Source organism: Coregonus clupeaformis, chromosome 39 (assembly GCF_020615455.1).
Source record: "Coregonus clupeaformis isolate EN_2021a chromosome 39, ASM2061545v1, whole genome shotgun sequence".
NCBI classification, from domain to species: domain Eukaryota; kingdom Metazoa; phylum Chordata; class Actinopteri; order Salmoniformes; family Salmonidae; genus Coregonus; species Coregonus clupeaformis.
Window position 1 is genome coordinate 6,152,970 of NC_059230.1, and position 15,695 is coordinate 6,168,664.

The window sequence follows — 15,695 nt, forward strand, 5'->3', positions numbered from 1 at the left end:
AACTCTTTAACATCATCCTTAGCTCTGGCATCTTCCCCAATATTTGGAACCAAGGACTGATCACCCCAATCCACAAAAGTGGAGACAAATTCGACCCCAATAACTACCGTGGGATATGCGTCAACAGCAACCTTGGGAAAATCCTCTGCATTATCATTAACAGCAGACTAGTTCATTTCCTCAGTGAAAACAATGTACTGAGCAAATGTCAAATTGGCTTTTTACCAAATTACCGTACGACAGACCACGTATTCACCCTGCACACCCTAATTGACAAACAAACAAATGAAAACAAAGGCAAAGTCTTCTCATGCTTTGTTGATTTCAAAAAAGCTTTTGACTCAATTTGGCATGAGGGTCTGCTATACAAATTGATGGAAAAACATTATAAAATCCATGTACACAAACAACAAGTGTGCGGTTAAAATTGGCAAAAAACACACATATTTCTTTCCACAGGGCCGTGGGGTGAGACAGGGATGCAGTTTAAGCCCCACCCTCTTCAACATATATATCAACAAATTGGCGAGGGCACTAGAACAGTCTGCAGCACCCGGCCTCACCCTACTAGAATCTGAAGTCAAATGTCTACTGTTTGCTGATGATCTGGTGCTTCTGTCACCAACCAAGGAGGGCCTACAGCAGCACCTAGATCTTCTGCACAGATTCTGTCAGACCTGGGCCCTGACAGTAAATCTCAGTAAGACAAAAATAATGGTGTTCCAAAAAAGGTCCAGTTGCCAGGACCACAAATACAAATTCCATCTAGACACCGTTGCCCTAGAGCACACAAAAAACTATACATACCTCGGCCTAAACATCAGCGCCCACAGGTAACTTCCACAAAGCTGTGAACGATCTGAGAGACAAGGCAAGAAGGGCCTTCTATGCCATCAAAAGGAACATAAAATTTGACATACCAATTAGGATCTGGCTAAAAATACTTGAATCAGTTATAGAACCCATTGCCCTTTATGGTTGTGAGGTCTGGGGTCCGCTCACCAACCAAGAATTCACAAAATGGGACAAACACCAAATTGAGACTCTGCATGCAGAAATCTGCAAAAACATCCTCCGTGTACAACGTAAAACACCAAATAATGCATGCAGAGCAGAATTAGGCCAATACCCGCTAATTATCAAAATCCAGAAAAGAGCCGTTAAATTCTATAACCACTTAAAAGTAAGCGATTCCCAAACCTTCCATAACAAAGAGATGAACTTGGAGAAGAGTCCCCTAAGTAAGCTGGTCCTGGAGCTCTGTTCACAAACACATTCAGACCCCACAGAGCCCCAGGACAACAACAACAACAACAACAACAACAACAACAACAACACAATTAGACCCAACCAAATCATGAGAAAACAAAAAGAGAATTACTTGACACATTGGAAAGAACAAACAAAAAAACAGAGCAAACTAGAATGCTATTTGGCCCTAAACAGAGAGTACACAGTGGCAGAATACCTAACCACTGTGACTGACCCAAACTTAAGGAAAGCTTTGACTATGTACAGACTCAGTGAGCATAGCCTTGCTATTGAGAAAGGCCGCTGTAGGCAGACCTGGCTCTCAAGAGAAGACAGGCTATGTGCACACTGCTCACAAAATGCCCACAAAGAATTCGAAAACAAACCCAATGTTGATAAACTCCCTTATCTACTGGGTGAAAAACCACAGTGTGCCATCACAGCAGCAAGATTTGTGACCTGTCGCCACAAGAAAAGGGCAACCAGTGAAGAACAAACACCATTGTAAATACAACCCATATTTATGTTTATTTAACTACTTAAGTACTTTAACTATTTGCACATTGTTACAACACTGTATATAGACATAATATGACATTTGAAATGTCTTTATTCTTTTGGAACTTCTGAGTGTAATGTTTACTGTTAATATTTATTTTTTATTTCACTTTTGTTTACTATCTACTTCACTTGCTTTGGCAACGTTAACATACGTTTCCCATGCCATTAAATTGAATTGAATTGAGAGAGAGAGAGAGAGAGAGAGAGAGAGAGAGAGAGAGAGAGAGAGAGATAGAGAGATAGAGAGAGATCCTCTGACATGAACAGACACACACAAACAAAACAACACAAGCGAGAAACGAGGCAGACAACCTTAGAGACATCGCCTCAAACAATCTGACACAAAATAAGATGGATGCCTTTTAACCAGTTTTCCCAGTTGTACCCAGAGAGGTCAGAAAGGCAGATGAAGTATGTCGAGAGCTTGGGACTATGAGCTTATATCTGCAAAAAAAATAGGATTCTGAGATAATTGGCTTTAAAGTTCCAAATCCTCATGTGTAGCTCAGTTGGTAGAGCATGGCACTTGCAACGCCAGGGTTGTGGGTTGTGGGTTCCCACGGTGGGCCAGTATTTTTTTTAATGTATGCACTCACTCTGGATAAGAGCGTCTGCTACATTACTAAAATGTAAATGTATGATGTCAGCAATTGTTATCTTCTATTATTTTTTACTTAAAAGGAGGGAGGGCGGGAGGGAGGGAGGGAGGGAGGGAGGGAGGGAGGGAAAAAGATAAGATAATGATTTTATTATCCTCACGGGGACATTTTGGTTACGGCTCTGTGCATATATAATACAATCTTCCATAGACAATGAATCCAGGTAGAACGTTCATGAGAGATCAATGATCATCTGTCTACTATATATACAGTGAGGGAAAAAAGTATTTGGTCCCCTGCTGATTTTGTATATTTGCCCACAGAAAAAGAAATGATCAGTCTATAATTTTAATGGTAGGTTTATTTGAACAGTGAGAGACAGAATAACAACAAAAAAATCCAGAAAAACGCATGTAAAAAATGGTAGACATTGATTTGTATTTTAATGAGGGAAATAAGTATTTGACCCCCTCGCAATCAGAAAGATTTCTGGCTCCCAGGTGTCTTTTATACAGGTAACGAGCTGAGATTAGGAGCACACTCTTAAAGGGAGTGCTCCTAATCTCATTTTGTTACCTGTATAAAAGACACCTGTCCACAGAAGAAATCAATCAATCAGATTCCAAACTCTCCACCATGGCCAAGACCAAAGAGCTCTCCACGGATGTCAGGGACAAGATTGTAGACCTACACAAGGCTGGAATGGGCTACAAGACCATCGCCAAGCAGCTTGGTGAGAAGGTGACAACAGTTGGTGCGATTATTCGCAAATGGAAGAAACACAAAAGGTCCCTCGACCTGGGGCTCCATGCAAGATCACACCTCGTGGAGTTGCAATGATCATGAGAATGGTGAGGAATCAGCCCAGAACTACACAGGAGGATCTTGTCAATGATCTCAAGGCAGCTGGCAACAACTTCACCGCATCAAAGGGACGATGGACGGCGCCATGTACCGTCAAATCTTTCCCTCAGCCAGGGCATTGAAAATGGGTCGTGGATGGGTATTCCAGCATGACAATGACCCAAAACACACGGCCAAGGCAACAAAGGAGTGGCTCAAGAAGAAGCACATTAAGGTCCTGGAGTGGCCTAGCCAGTCTCCAGACCTTGATCCCATAGAAAATCTGTGACGGTTGGATCCAAAATGTGAGATTTTTGGTTCCAACCGCCATGTCTTTGTGAGACGCAGAGTAGGTGAACGGATGATCTCTGCACGTGTGGTTCCCACCGTAAAGCATGGAGGAGGAGGAGGTGTTATGGTGTGGGGGTGCTTTGCTGGTGACGACGTCAGTGATTTATTTAGAATTCAAGGCACACTTAACCAGCATGTCTACCACAGCATTCTGCAGCGATACGCCATCCCATCTGGTTTGGGCTTAGTGGGACTATCATTTGTTTTTCAACAGGACAATGACCCAACACACCTCCAGGCTGTGTAATGACTATTATACCAAGAAGGAGAGTGATGGAGTGCTGCATCAGAAGACCTGGCCTCCACAATCCCCCAACCTCAACCCCAAATGAGATAGTTTGGAATGAGTTGGACCGCAGAGTGAAGGAAAAGCAGCCAACAAGTGCTCAGCATGTGTGGGAAACGCCTTCAAGACTGTTGGAAAAGCATTCCAGTTGAAGCCGGTTGAGAGAATGCCAAGAGTGTGCAAAGCTGTCATCAAGGCAAAGGGGCGGCTACTTTGAAGAATCTAAAATCTAAAATATATTTTGATTTGTTTAATGCTTTTTTGGTTATTACATGATTCCATTCTTTTGACTGGTACTGTATATATATATATATATATATATAGTACAAAGGATTGTTTGGGTCTGTTCCTGGTGCCCTGGTGCCCAGGTGTCCTGGTGCCCAGGTGTCCTGGTGCCCTGGTGCCCTGGTGCCCTGGTGCCCTGGTGCCCTGGTGCCCTGGTGCCCTGGTGCCCTGGTGCCCTGGTGCCCTGGTGCCCTGGTGCCCTGGTGTCCTGGTGCCCTGGTGCCCTGGTGCCCTGGTGCCCTGGTGCCCTGGTGCCCTGGTGCCCTGGTGTCCTGGTGCCCTGGTGCCCTGGTGCCCTGGTGCCCGTACTGTAACATCTCCTAGAGGGGAGTACCTCAAACTCCTGACATAGAGGATGTCCATAGGCATGACATAGAGGCTGTCCATAGGCATGACATAGAGGATGTCCATAGGCATGACATAGAGGATGTCCATAGGCATGACATAGAGGATGTCCATAGGCATGACATAGAGGATGTCCATAGGCATGACATAGAGGATGTCCATAGGCATGACATAGAGGATGTCCATAGGCATGACATAGAGGATGTCCATAGGCATGACATAGAGGATGTCTGGGGTCCATCAGTACCTTGTGGGCTTTTGGGAAGGCTCTTATATCATAAATGACCTCCAGGTCTGTCTACTTGACCCCTAGCACCTTACTTGCAGAGTTAATCGTTTTTGTGTGTGTTTTTTTTATCTATTACATATTTCTCTGAGACATTTCAGATGATCCAATATGTTAAGACACAGAGAGGGATCAAAAATGTAGGTGAAGGTTGTATCTATAGATCAGAGGGTTGAGGTGAAGGTTGTATCTATAGATCAGAGGGTTGAGGTGAAGGTTGTATCTATAGATCAGAGGGTTGAGGTGAAGGTTGTATCTATAGATCAGAGGGTTGAGGTGAAGGTTGGAGGTACAGATCAGAAGGAGGGAGTATATTAAATAAATCATGAAAAGAGAGAAGGAGAGAGATCAATAAGGAGGTCAAAGTTGTGTTATATAGATTTGGATGTCAGAGAGAGAGGGGGTTATGAAAGAGAGAGAGAGTGTTATGAAAGAGAGAGAGAGTGTTATGAAAGAGAGAAAGAGAGGGTTATGAAAGAGAGAAAGAGGAGTATATAAAGATGTAGAAGGATAAGTATATAGAGATTTCAGGGGTACAAACTAAACTTAATTAGCTAGTCAAAATGAAACTTACTCTTCTTCTGTTAGGATAGTATATATGAGGTACATACTGTTCTGTTAGATAGGTTAATGTATATGAGATACATTATGTGAGGTACACTCACACACACACACACACACTCGTGTATAGATGCTGCTCAACCTCCCCAAGGTCAAGGGAGAGAGAGAGAGAGAGAGAGAGAGAGAGAGAGAGAGAGAGAGAAATAGTGGGTTGGACAGAGTCAGAGACAAAGAGATATAAATAGCAGTCCGTTCTGCTGGGCTGATAACCTGTGAGCCGTGCTCCACTGTAATGACACAGATGGACCTGATCTCACTCACCACACAAACACACACAGACAACGACACAGACACTGACACAGACACTGACACAGACACACACTAGAAAAAAGCTATTAGGCTGCGTTTACACAGGCAGCCCATTTCTGATCTTTTTGACCAATCAGATCTGAAAAACACACACATGCACACACAGCATTTTAACAAACTGCATTCTCACAGGGGGTTAGAGAGAGAGAGAGAGAGAGAGAGAGAGAGAGAGAGAGAGAGAGAGAGAGAGAGAGAGAGAGAGAGAGAGAGAGAGAGAGAGAGAGAGAGAGAGAGAGAGAGAGAGAGAGACAGATGACAGATGACAGAGACAAAGAGATATAAATACCAGTCTGTTCTGCTGGGCTGATAACCTGTGAGCCGTGCTCCACTGTAATGACACAGATGGACCTGATCTCACTCACCACACACTAGGGTTGGGCGGTAACTCCGCATTTTTAAGTTTAGGGTTAAGTTTAGGCATTAACTCAGAAATCTTAAAGTTAGGCATTAACTCTGAATGGTTAAGATCAAGGTTAAGGTTTGGGATAGGCTTAAAACAAAAATCTCAAAAACAACTATCTATCGCTGGATTCGAACATGCAACCTTTTGCACCAGAGGCAGATGCCGTCCAGAACCCGGTAGCAAAACCGAAACCTACTTAAACGTAACAGCGCTTACTGTTGCCCCTAGTGGCCTGTTTCCACGTCATCTCCCAACGTCCTCAGACATGGATGGAAGTCTAATACTGACTTGTATCACGAGTCACCTGGCTGATTAATTCAGCCACTTACTTAGATAACTAGCAAGTTAAACTTATGGGTCATGTTGACGCAGAATTCTGCGTTTTTCACACAGGCAAAAAAAGATAAAACGCATAACAAATATCTTGCTGCATTTTGTAAATGCAGATGTACAATGCTTCTTATTGTAATTCCTGCTCGGCATCAGACTGATGTTGTGCTTCAGTTGCACTTCTCCACTCGGGTGAGAATTCACGAATGGGCATTCAATCAATAGACAGTTCTCTCTCTCTCCACTCGGATGAGAATTCACGAACGGGCATTCAATCAATAGACAGTTCTCTCTCTCTCCACTCGGATGAGAATTCACGAACGGGCATTCAATCAATAGACAGTTCTCTCTCTCTCCACTCGGATGAGAATTCACGAACGGGCATTCAATCAATAGACAGTTCTCTCTCTCTCCACTCGGATGAGAATTCACGAACGGGCAGATCAGATCTATCAGCAGACAGCTGACTACTTTTTTCTGGTACTTTTCAGCCTACTTGGTAAAATGCAAGATTAACTTTAAGCAAAACATTAGGAAATGTAGCTGGCTACATTATTTTCTATGATAAACATTAGAAATATGATGGCCATGCATCGTTTTTTGCAACAAAAAAAAAAAACTTGCTTTTTCATTGTAAGCTCATTTACTCATGCCAGCTAAATAGCGTTGCACAAGATGACTGCAGGTGTTTACTTAAAAAGTAGCTACAAATATTCACATGTAATGAAAAACTTCAACGAAATAGTTTCAACGGTATTGACGGTGTAGAAAAACCATCCCGTGGCTATTTCCAAATACCCCGGTATACGGAATATACGGTATACCGCTCAAGCACACACACACACACACACACACACACACACACACACAGAGAGACACACATACACACACACTGACACAGACACTGACACACACACACACTCGAAAAAAGCTGTTAGGCTGCGTTTACACAGGCAGACCAATTTCAGATATTTTTGACCAATCAGCACACACACACACACACACACACACACACACACACACACACACACACAGCTGTACTTACTCTGTAACCTCCTCAGTGACCGTGTGTTCAACCTGTAGTCTGGAGTTGACTTCTATGAAGTAATGTTTCCCACGTTTATCAACTAGAAACTCCACCGTGCCCGCATTCTCATAGCCAACCTGTAGGGGGAGATGTAACATGTTAACATATAACAGAATCCTGGTAGCATTCTCATAGCCAACCTGTAGGGGGAGATATAACATGTTAACATATAACAGAATCCTGGTAGCATTCTCATAGCCAACCTGTAGGGGGAGATATAACATTTTAACATATAACAGAATCCTGGTAGCATTCTCATAGCCAACCTGTAGGGGGAGATATAACATTTTAACATATAACAGAATCCTGGTAGCATTCTCATAGCCAACCTGTAGGGGGAGATGTAACATGTTAACATATAACAGAATCCTGGTAGCATTCTCATAACCAACCTGTAGGGGGAGATATAACATGTTAACATATAACAGAATCCTGGTAGCATTCTCATACTCCAACCTGTAGGGGGAGATATAACATGTAGCATATTAGCAATATCAGCAGTATAGTTTTCATCATGTACAAACAACAATGTTAGCATTTTCATAGCCAAACTGGATATGACAGAGAGCCATTAGTAAATATACTATTATTATTATTATTATTATTATTATTATTATTATTATTATTATTATTATCATTATTATGTCATACACTATGCCTACGTTCTCATAGAGGCGTTATAACATCAGTTCGTATACAGTGCATTTGGAAAGTATTCAGAACCCTTGACTTTTTCCACATTTTGTTACGTTACAGCCTTATTCTAAAATGGATTAAATTAAATGGTTTCATCATCAATTTACACACATTACCCCCTTATGCAAAAGTGAAAACAGGCTTTTTGAAATCTTTGCACATTTATAAAACTAAAAAAACGTTAAAAAAAGTATTCAGATCCTTCGCTATGAGACTCGAAATTGAGCTCAGGTGCATCCTGTTTCCATTGATCATCCTTGAGATGTTTCTGCAACTTGATTGGAGACCACCTGTGTTAAATTGGACATGATTTGGAAAGGCACACACCTGTCTATATAAAGGTCCCACAGTTGACAGTGCATGTCAGAGCAAAAACCAAGCCATGAGGTCGAAGGAATTGTCAGTAGAGCTCCGAGACAGGATTGTGTCGAGGCACAGATCTAGGGAAGGGTACCAAAAAATGTCTGCAGCATTGAAGGTCCCCAAGAACACAGTGGCCTCCATCATTCTTAAATGGAAGAAGTTTGGAACCCCCAAGACATGACAGTCCGCTTGGAGTTTGCCAAAAGGCACCTAAAGACTCTCAGACCATGAGAAACAATATTCTCTGGTCTGATGAAACCAAGATTGACTCTTTGGCCTGAATGCCAAGCGTCACGTCTGGAGGAAACCTGGTACCATCCCTACGGTGAAGCATGGTGGTGGCAGCATCAGGCTGTGGGGATGTTTTTCAGCGACAGGGACTGGGAGAATAGCCAGGATCGAGGGAAAGATGAACGCAGCAAAGTACAGAGAAATCCTTGATGAAAACCTGCTCCAGAGCACTCAGAACCTCAGACTGGTGCGAATGTTCACCTTCCAACAGGACAACGCAGGAGTGGCTTCGGGACAAGTCTCTGAGTGGCCCAGCCAGAGCCCGGACTTGAACCCAATCGAACATCTCTGGAGAGACCTGAAAATAGCTGTGCAGCGACGCTCCCCATCCAACCTGACAGACCTTGAGAGGATCTGCAGAGAAGAATTTGAGAAACTCCCCAAATACAGGTATGCCAAGCTTGTAGCGTCATACCCAAGAAGACTCGAGGCTGTAATCGCTGCCAAACGTGCTTCAACAAAGTACTGAGTAAAGGGTCTGAATACTTATTTAAATGTAATATTTCATTTTTGTATTTTTAATAAATTAGCAAAATATTATAAAAACCTGTTTTTACTTTGTCATTATGGGGTATTGTGTATAGATTGATGGGGGGGGGGGGAAACAATTTAATCCATTTTAGAATAAGGCTGTAATGTAAAAAATGTGGAAAAAGTCAAGGGGTCTGAATACTTTCCGAAGGCACTGTATATGTTTAGATATGTACATTAAAAAAAAACCTGCTCTTTCAAACTCAAGGAAACAGTGTTGTGTCTAGAGAAATGCTGGAGAAAGATTATCATCATTAGCAGTATGTTAGCCTTAGAGCAAATATGACATCCAGGAGCTGAGCGGTGGAGCCCCATAGCAGCCTATCCCTACATAGTAACATTAGCCTTGGAATTGCCATATGTGACTGATAACCCAGGGCTGTAGAGTGTGTGTGTGTGTGTGTTTGTTTGTGTGTGTGTGTGTGTGTGTGTGTGTGTGTGGATGATTATTCCACCCTGTAGCGCCATAACACCTGAAGTATCATCTAAGCTGAATCAGGTGTGTTCAATAGCCTGCAAGCATGCACACACACACACACACACACACACACACACACCTTAAGGTAGGCTACTGTTAGCTGTTGGTCTGTTAGCCTACAAGGGAGGGAGGGAGGGAGGGAGAGAGAGGGAGAGGGGGAGGGAGAGAGAGCAGAGGGGAGAGAGAGAGAGAGAGAGAGAGGGGGAGACAGAGAGAGAGAGAGAGAGAGAGGGAGAGAGAGAGAGAGAGAGAGAGAGAGAGACAGAGAGAGAGAGAGAGAGAGAGAGAGAGAGAGAGAGAGAGAGAGAGAGAGAGAGAGAGAGGGCAGAGAGAGAGAGAGAGAGAGAGAGAGGAGAGAGAGAGAGAGAGAGAGAGAGAGAGAGAGAGAGAGAGAGAGAGAGAGAGAGAGAGGGAGGGGGAGACAGAGAGAGAGAGAGAGAGAGAGAGATAGAGAGAGAGAGAGAGAGAGGGGGGAGGGTAGCTAGGTCATGGAATGGTACATCACGTGTGTCTATGTAACACAGCGGTAAATCTACCAATCAATCAACATCATTGATTCGGTTAAATGGGTTGACAGGTCACTAAGGGAATTTAGGGTTACGTTCACGAACGGTTTAGAACAGGTTTAGAACATTTGTAGAAGAGTTAGGGAGGAGCACAGGGCAGCTGAGAATAGGTTTAGAACAGGTTTTGGAAAAACAATTTAATTTCTATTTAAAATAGAAATAAAACATATTTAAGTAATCGATAGATGGATGGATGGTGTGGAGGGCACTCTCTCTCCTCTAGTTCCAGACTCATGTCTCCCTCTTTCTCTCTCTCCCTCCCTCCCACCCACCCTCCCTATGTCAGTAGGAATTGATGATAATCTGAGCCAAATGTCAAAGTAATCTGATCCAATTTCTTTTCACACACACACACACACACACACACACACACACACACACGCTTACTTTGATCCAATTTCTCTGTGCAATTCATCGCTGCATGCTACCTAATCCTACCCATGACAAGCATTGCCAAGAGCAGAAACACACACACACAACCACACACCACGTCAATATGCCGACACATCATTTCTAAGAATATATTCTATTGTATCTCCTCTATTCTGTCACTATTTTATCAAGAGACAGATGGTTGTGGTTAGGATGGAGGGATGGAGAGGTAGAGAGAGATGGGAAAAATGTTTTGTGTTATATATATTTTTTAAATTACTAGTATTGACTTTGCTGATAGCTACTTTATTGACAAAAAAGGACTTACTATGACTGTGGTTGTCCCAGCTAGCACTAACAGTAAGTCGCTCTGGATAAGAGTGTCTGCTAAATGACTAAAATGTAATGTGGTGTAAATGGATGAGCGGAATACAGAAGAGAAGGCCAAGGATCTTCAGACAGCATCACTAGGGAACAGGTAGAGCTGGACAGATGGTACCACAATTGAGAGAGAGAGGGAGTGAGAGATAGAGAGAGAGAGGGACAGGGACAGGGACAGAGAGAGAGAGAGAGAGAGAGAGAGAGAGAGAGAGAGAGAGAGAGAGAGAGAGAGAGAGAGAGAGAGAGAGAGAGAGAGAGAGAGAGAGAGAGAGAGAGAGAGAGAGAGAGAGAGAGAAAGAAAGAAAATGAACTTAACCCTGTGTTTGAGAATCTCTGGGCAGAACTGTTGTCACCATGGCAACCAGCCTCATCAACCCGTCAAATAAAACAACATGAAACATGGTTACCGTGGTGATACGCTATAATGTATACGTTTTCTTCATCTGCAGTCCTTTCATTTGATTATATTCTCCCTTTCTTTTGTTTTCCTCTCTCTCTCTCTCTCTCTCTCTCTCTCTCTCTCTCTCTCTCTCTCTCTCTCTCTCTCTCTCTCTCTCTCTCTCTCTCTCTCTCTCTCTCTCTCTCTCTCTCTCTCTCTCTCTCTCTCTCTCTCTCTCTCTCTCTCTCTCTCTCTCTCTCTCTCTCTCTCTCTCTCTCTCTCTCCCCTCTTCTCTCTTTCTTTCTATCCTCCTGATTCCTGTTTACAAGCAAAAACTCCCCCCAGTGACAGTACGTACATACCCCAACCAGAAGCCATGGATTACAGGCAACATCCGCACTGAGCTAAAGGCTGCAGCTTTCAAGGAGCGGGACACTAACCCGGACGCTTATAAGAAATCCCGCTACATCCTCCGAGGAACCATCAAACAGGCAAAGTGTCAATACAGGACTAAGATCGAATCCTACAACTCCGGCTCTGACGCCTCATCGGAAGTAGCAGGGCTTAAAAATTATCGCGGATTACAAAAGGGAAACCCAGCCGAGCTGCCCAGTGACGCGAGCCTACCAGAAGAGCTAAATGACTTCTATGCAAGCAACACGGAACCAGCTGTTCCAGACGACTGTGTGATCACGCTCTCCATAGCCGATGTGAGGAAGACCTTTAAACAGGTCAACATTCACAAGGCCGCAGGGCCAGACGGATTACCAGGGCGCGTATTCAGAGTATGCGCTGACCAGCTGGCAAGTGTCTTCACTGGCCTTTTCAACCTCTCCCTGACCCAGTCTATAATACCTACATGTTTCAAGCAGACCATCATAGTCCCTGTGCCCATCATTAAGTTTGCGACGTTGCGACGGTGGTAAGCCTGATCACCAACGACAATGAGTGTGGTGCCAGGACAACAACCTCTCCCTCAACGTCAGCAAGACAAAGGAGCTGATCGTGGACTACAGGAAACAGAGGGCCGAGCACGCCCCCATTCACATCGACAGGGCTGTAGTGGAGCGAGTCGAGAGCTTCAAGTTCCTCGGTGTCCACACCACTAAGGAATTATCATGGTCCAAAACACACCAACACAGTCGTGAAGAGGGCACGACAAAGCCTATTCCCCCTCAGGAGGCTGAAAAGATTTGGCATGTGCCCTCAGATCCTCAAAAAGTTCTACAGCTGCACCACTGAGAGCCTCTTGACTGGCTGCATCACCACTTGTTACGGCAACTGCAAGGCACCCGACTGCAAGGCGCTACAGGGGGTACTGCGTACGGCCCAATACATCCCTCCCTGCCATACAGGACCTCTATACCAGGCGGTGTCAGAGGAAGAACCTACATTCTTTCAAAGACTCCAGCCACCCAAGTCATAGACTGTTCACTCTGCTACCGCAAGGCAAGTACCGATGCACCAAGTCTGGAACCAACAGGATCCTGACCAGCTTCTATCCCCAAATAGCTATCCGGATCCTGCATTAACTTTTTTTTGACTCATGCTGCTACTGTTCACTATCTATCCTGTTGCCTAGTCACTTTATTCCTAGTTATATGTACATATCTACCTCAACTACCTCGTTCCCCTGCACATGGACTCAGTACTGGTACCCTGTGTATATAGCATAGTTACCGTTACTAATTGTGTATCTATTATTACTTTATTATAACGTGTTCTACTTTTCTATTATTTCTCTATCTATGTTCTTTCTCTCTGCGTTGTTGGGAAGGGCCCGTAAGTCAGCATTAAACTGTTAGTCCACACCTGTTGTTTACGACGTATGTGACGAATGAAATGTGATTTGATTTGATGCACGAAATACACACTCACACACTCACACTTCTCCACTCCCTATATTCTGTAACTTGTCAACAAGACGAGTCCCGGTACAATAGAGTCTTCAAGCTTCTACTACTTCTATACAGTTCTCTCTCTCCTCTTCTCCCTGCCTCCTCCTCAACTTTAACTCTCACTCTGTGTGTGTGTGTGTGTGTGTGTGTGTGTGTGTGTGTGTGATTTGTATGTTGTTTGTGATACACTGCGGTACTTGATACTTCCTAAGGAAGTGAGGGAGGGAGGGAGGGAGGGAAAGAAACGGGTCAGAGAGAAGTAATAACATCCATGAGTGTGTGATTGTGTGTGTGTGTGTGTGTGTGTGTGTGTGTGTGTGTGTGTGTGTGTGTGTGTGTGTGTGTGTGTGTGTGTGTGTGTGAGTGTGTCTACTTGTCTGTCCTCTAAGTGTGAGCGTGTGTGACTATGTGACTATGAATGAAATAGCCTCCTGTATGCATCAATGAATAACTGATTAGGAAGCTAACCCAGACATTACACTATGGAGGAGAGAGAGCGAGAGAGAGAGAGAGAGAGAGAGAGAGAGAGAGAGAGAGAGAGAGAGAGAGAGAGAGAGAGAGAGAGAGAGAGAGAGAGAGAGAGAGAAAAAGACAGCTCAAAGACGTTGCTCCCGCATCTGGAGTTAGATAAACTTGGATTATTTGGCAGGGATATATACAGGATGCTACCCTCCACAACATAACCTTCACTCCAAACCAAAACTCCAAACCTACAACCTGATTTTGGACGGAATTACCTGGAAGGATTTCTACTACGTTGGATTACTATTCTCAAACTATACAGCAAATGCACACCATCCAACCTGGAACTGAGTGAGTAATGTTTAGTCTGAAGCTATTTTTTACTTCCAAAAACCAAGAAGAAAAATACACTACTATGATATATTTTATTTTATAAGGACTGAATGCTAAGGCTACCAAGCTTGTTAGGACAAAGAGATACAACTTCAATTAGCACTGACGTGTGAAGTGAGAGGTGTCAAAGCCCTTGAGCCCAACAATGGCAGGAGAGTCGCACAGTCTACCCCAACCAAATGGAGAGGCCTTAGAAGCACCCTCCCGCTGTTCAGAGGTCATTAAAATACAGTACCCTCTGTATTTAAAGAATGATAAGACACTAACAGAGTACAAAATTAAGTCTGGAGACACTTTGCTGACTTGTGTGATAGAAAAAGCTTCTTCTACTTTCCCCAACGCACAAGTGGTTATCTCAACCCTGCTTGCTACCATGAAAATACTTCCACCCTGCTACCATACAGCAGGTTAACACAAGTATTTCCCAGTGACTGTGCATCAAAACCAAATGCCCACCACTCCACCCTGGACGTGAACAGCCTTTACGAACAGCTCCTCCTAAACAAACACCAGTGCCCACCTTCGCCCGGACCCTAAAGGATATCGCCCTCAACCGCAGACCCAACACCTCACACAGGAGCAACAGATCAACAGACACCCCGCCCAGACCAGCGAGACACTCTCCCAGACCTGCGGGACCCCCCCCCAGGACCTACACATAGAGGACCCCCGTCGAGAGGACCTACATCCAGACCACAGCACCACCAGCCACATCCAGACCCACACCCCAACCAATTAACACCTCCCCAAGTCAACCATGCCCACACCCCATTAAGGCCCCCTCAGATCAGACCTATGCCCCTCCTACCCACCCCAAGCCCCACACTCACGCAAAGAGGGCGTCAACATGAAAGTCACACATACGCCCAGGCCGTGAGCAGGCAAACAGGCCCAACCCCCACTCTTACACTAGCCAATGGCATGTACCAGATGATCAGTAGGCTCTACTCACACTTACTGGCCTGAGGCAAAACCACACGACTAACAACATTAGACACTTTATGGAACACAAAGCAGGCCCAACACCCACTCAACCTTTAAACAGGTTAACATTCACAAGGCCGCAGGGCCAGATGGATTCCTGCCTAAAGAGCAGGAACCTGGACTTCACCAAAGAAATCTGAAATACTGACATACCCCAATCCACAAAAGTGGAGACAAATTTGACCCCAGCAACCTTGGGAAGATCCTCTGCATTATCACTAACAGCAGACTAGTTCATTTCCTCAGTGAAAACAATGTACTGAGCAAATGTCAAATTGGCTTTTTACCAAATTACCATACGACAGATCATGTATTCACCCTGCACACCCTAATTGACAAACAAA

At 44.2% G+C, this 15,695-nt stretch overlaps 1 protein-coding gene across 1 annotated transcript in view; it reads right to left on the reverse strand.

Moving 5' to 3' along the window:
• LOC123482855 (pyruvate carboxylase, mitochondrial-like) overlaps positions 1–15,695 on the reverse strand; it is a 202,578-nt gene that overhangs the window by 96,473 nt on the left and 90,410 nt on the right. Inside the window, exon 10 of the mRNA XM_045211804.1 lies at positions 7,516–7,634. Coding sequence (XP_045067739.1) covers positions 7,516–7,634 — 119 coding nt within the window. The remainder of the gene's footprint in view (positions 1–7,515; positions 7,635–15,695) is intronic.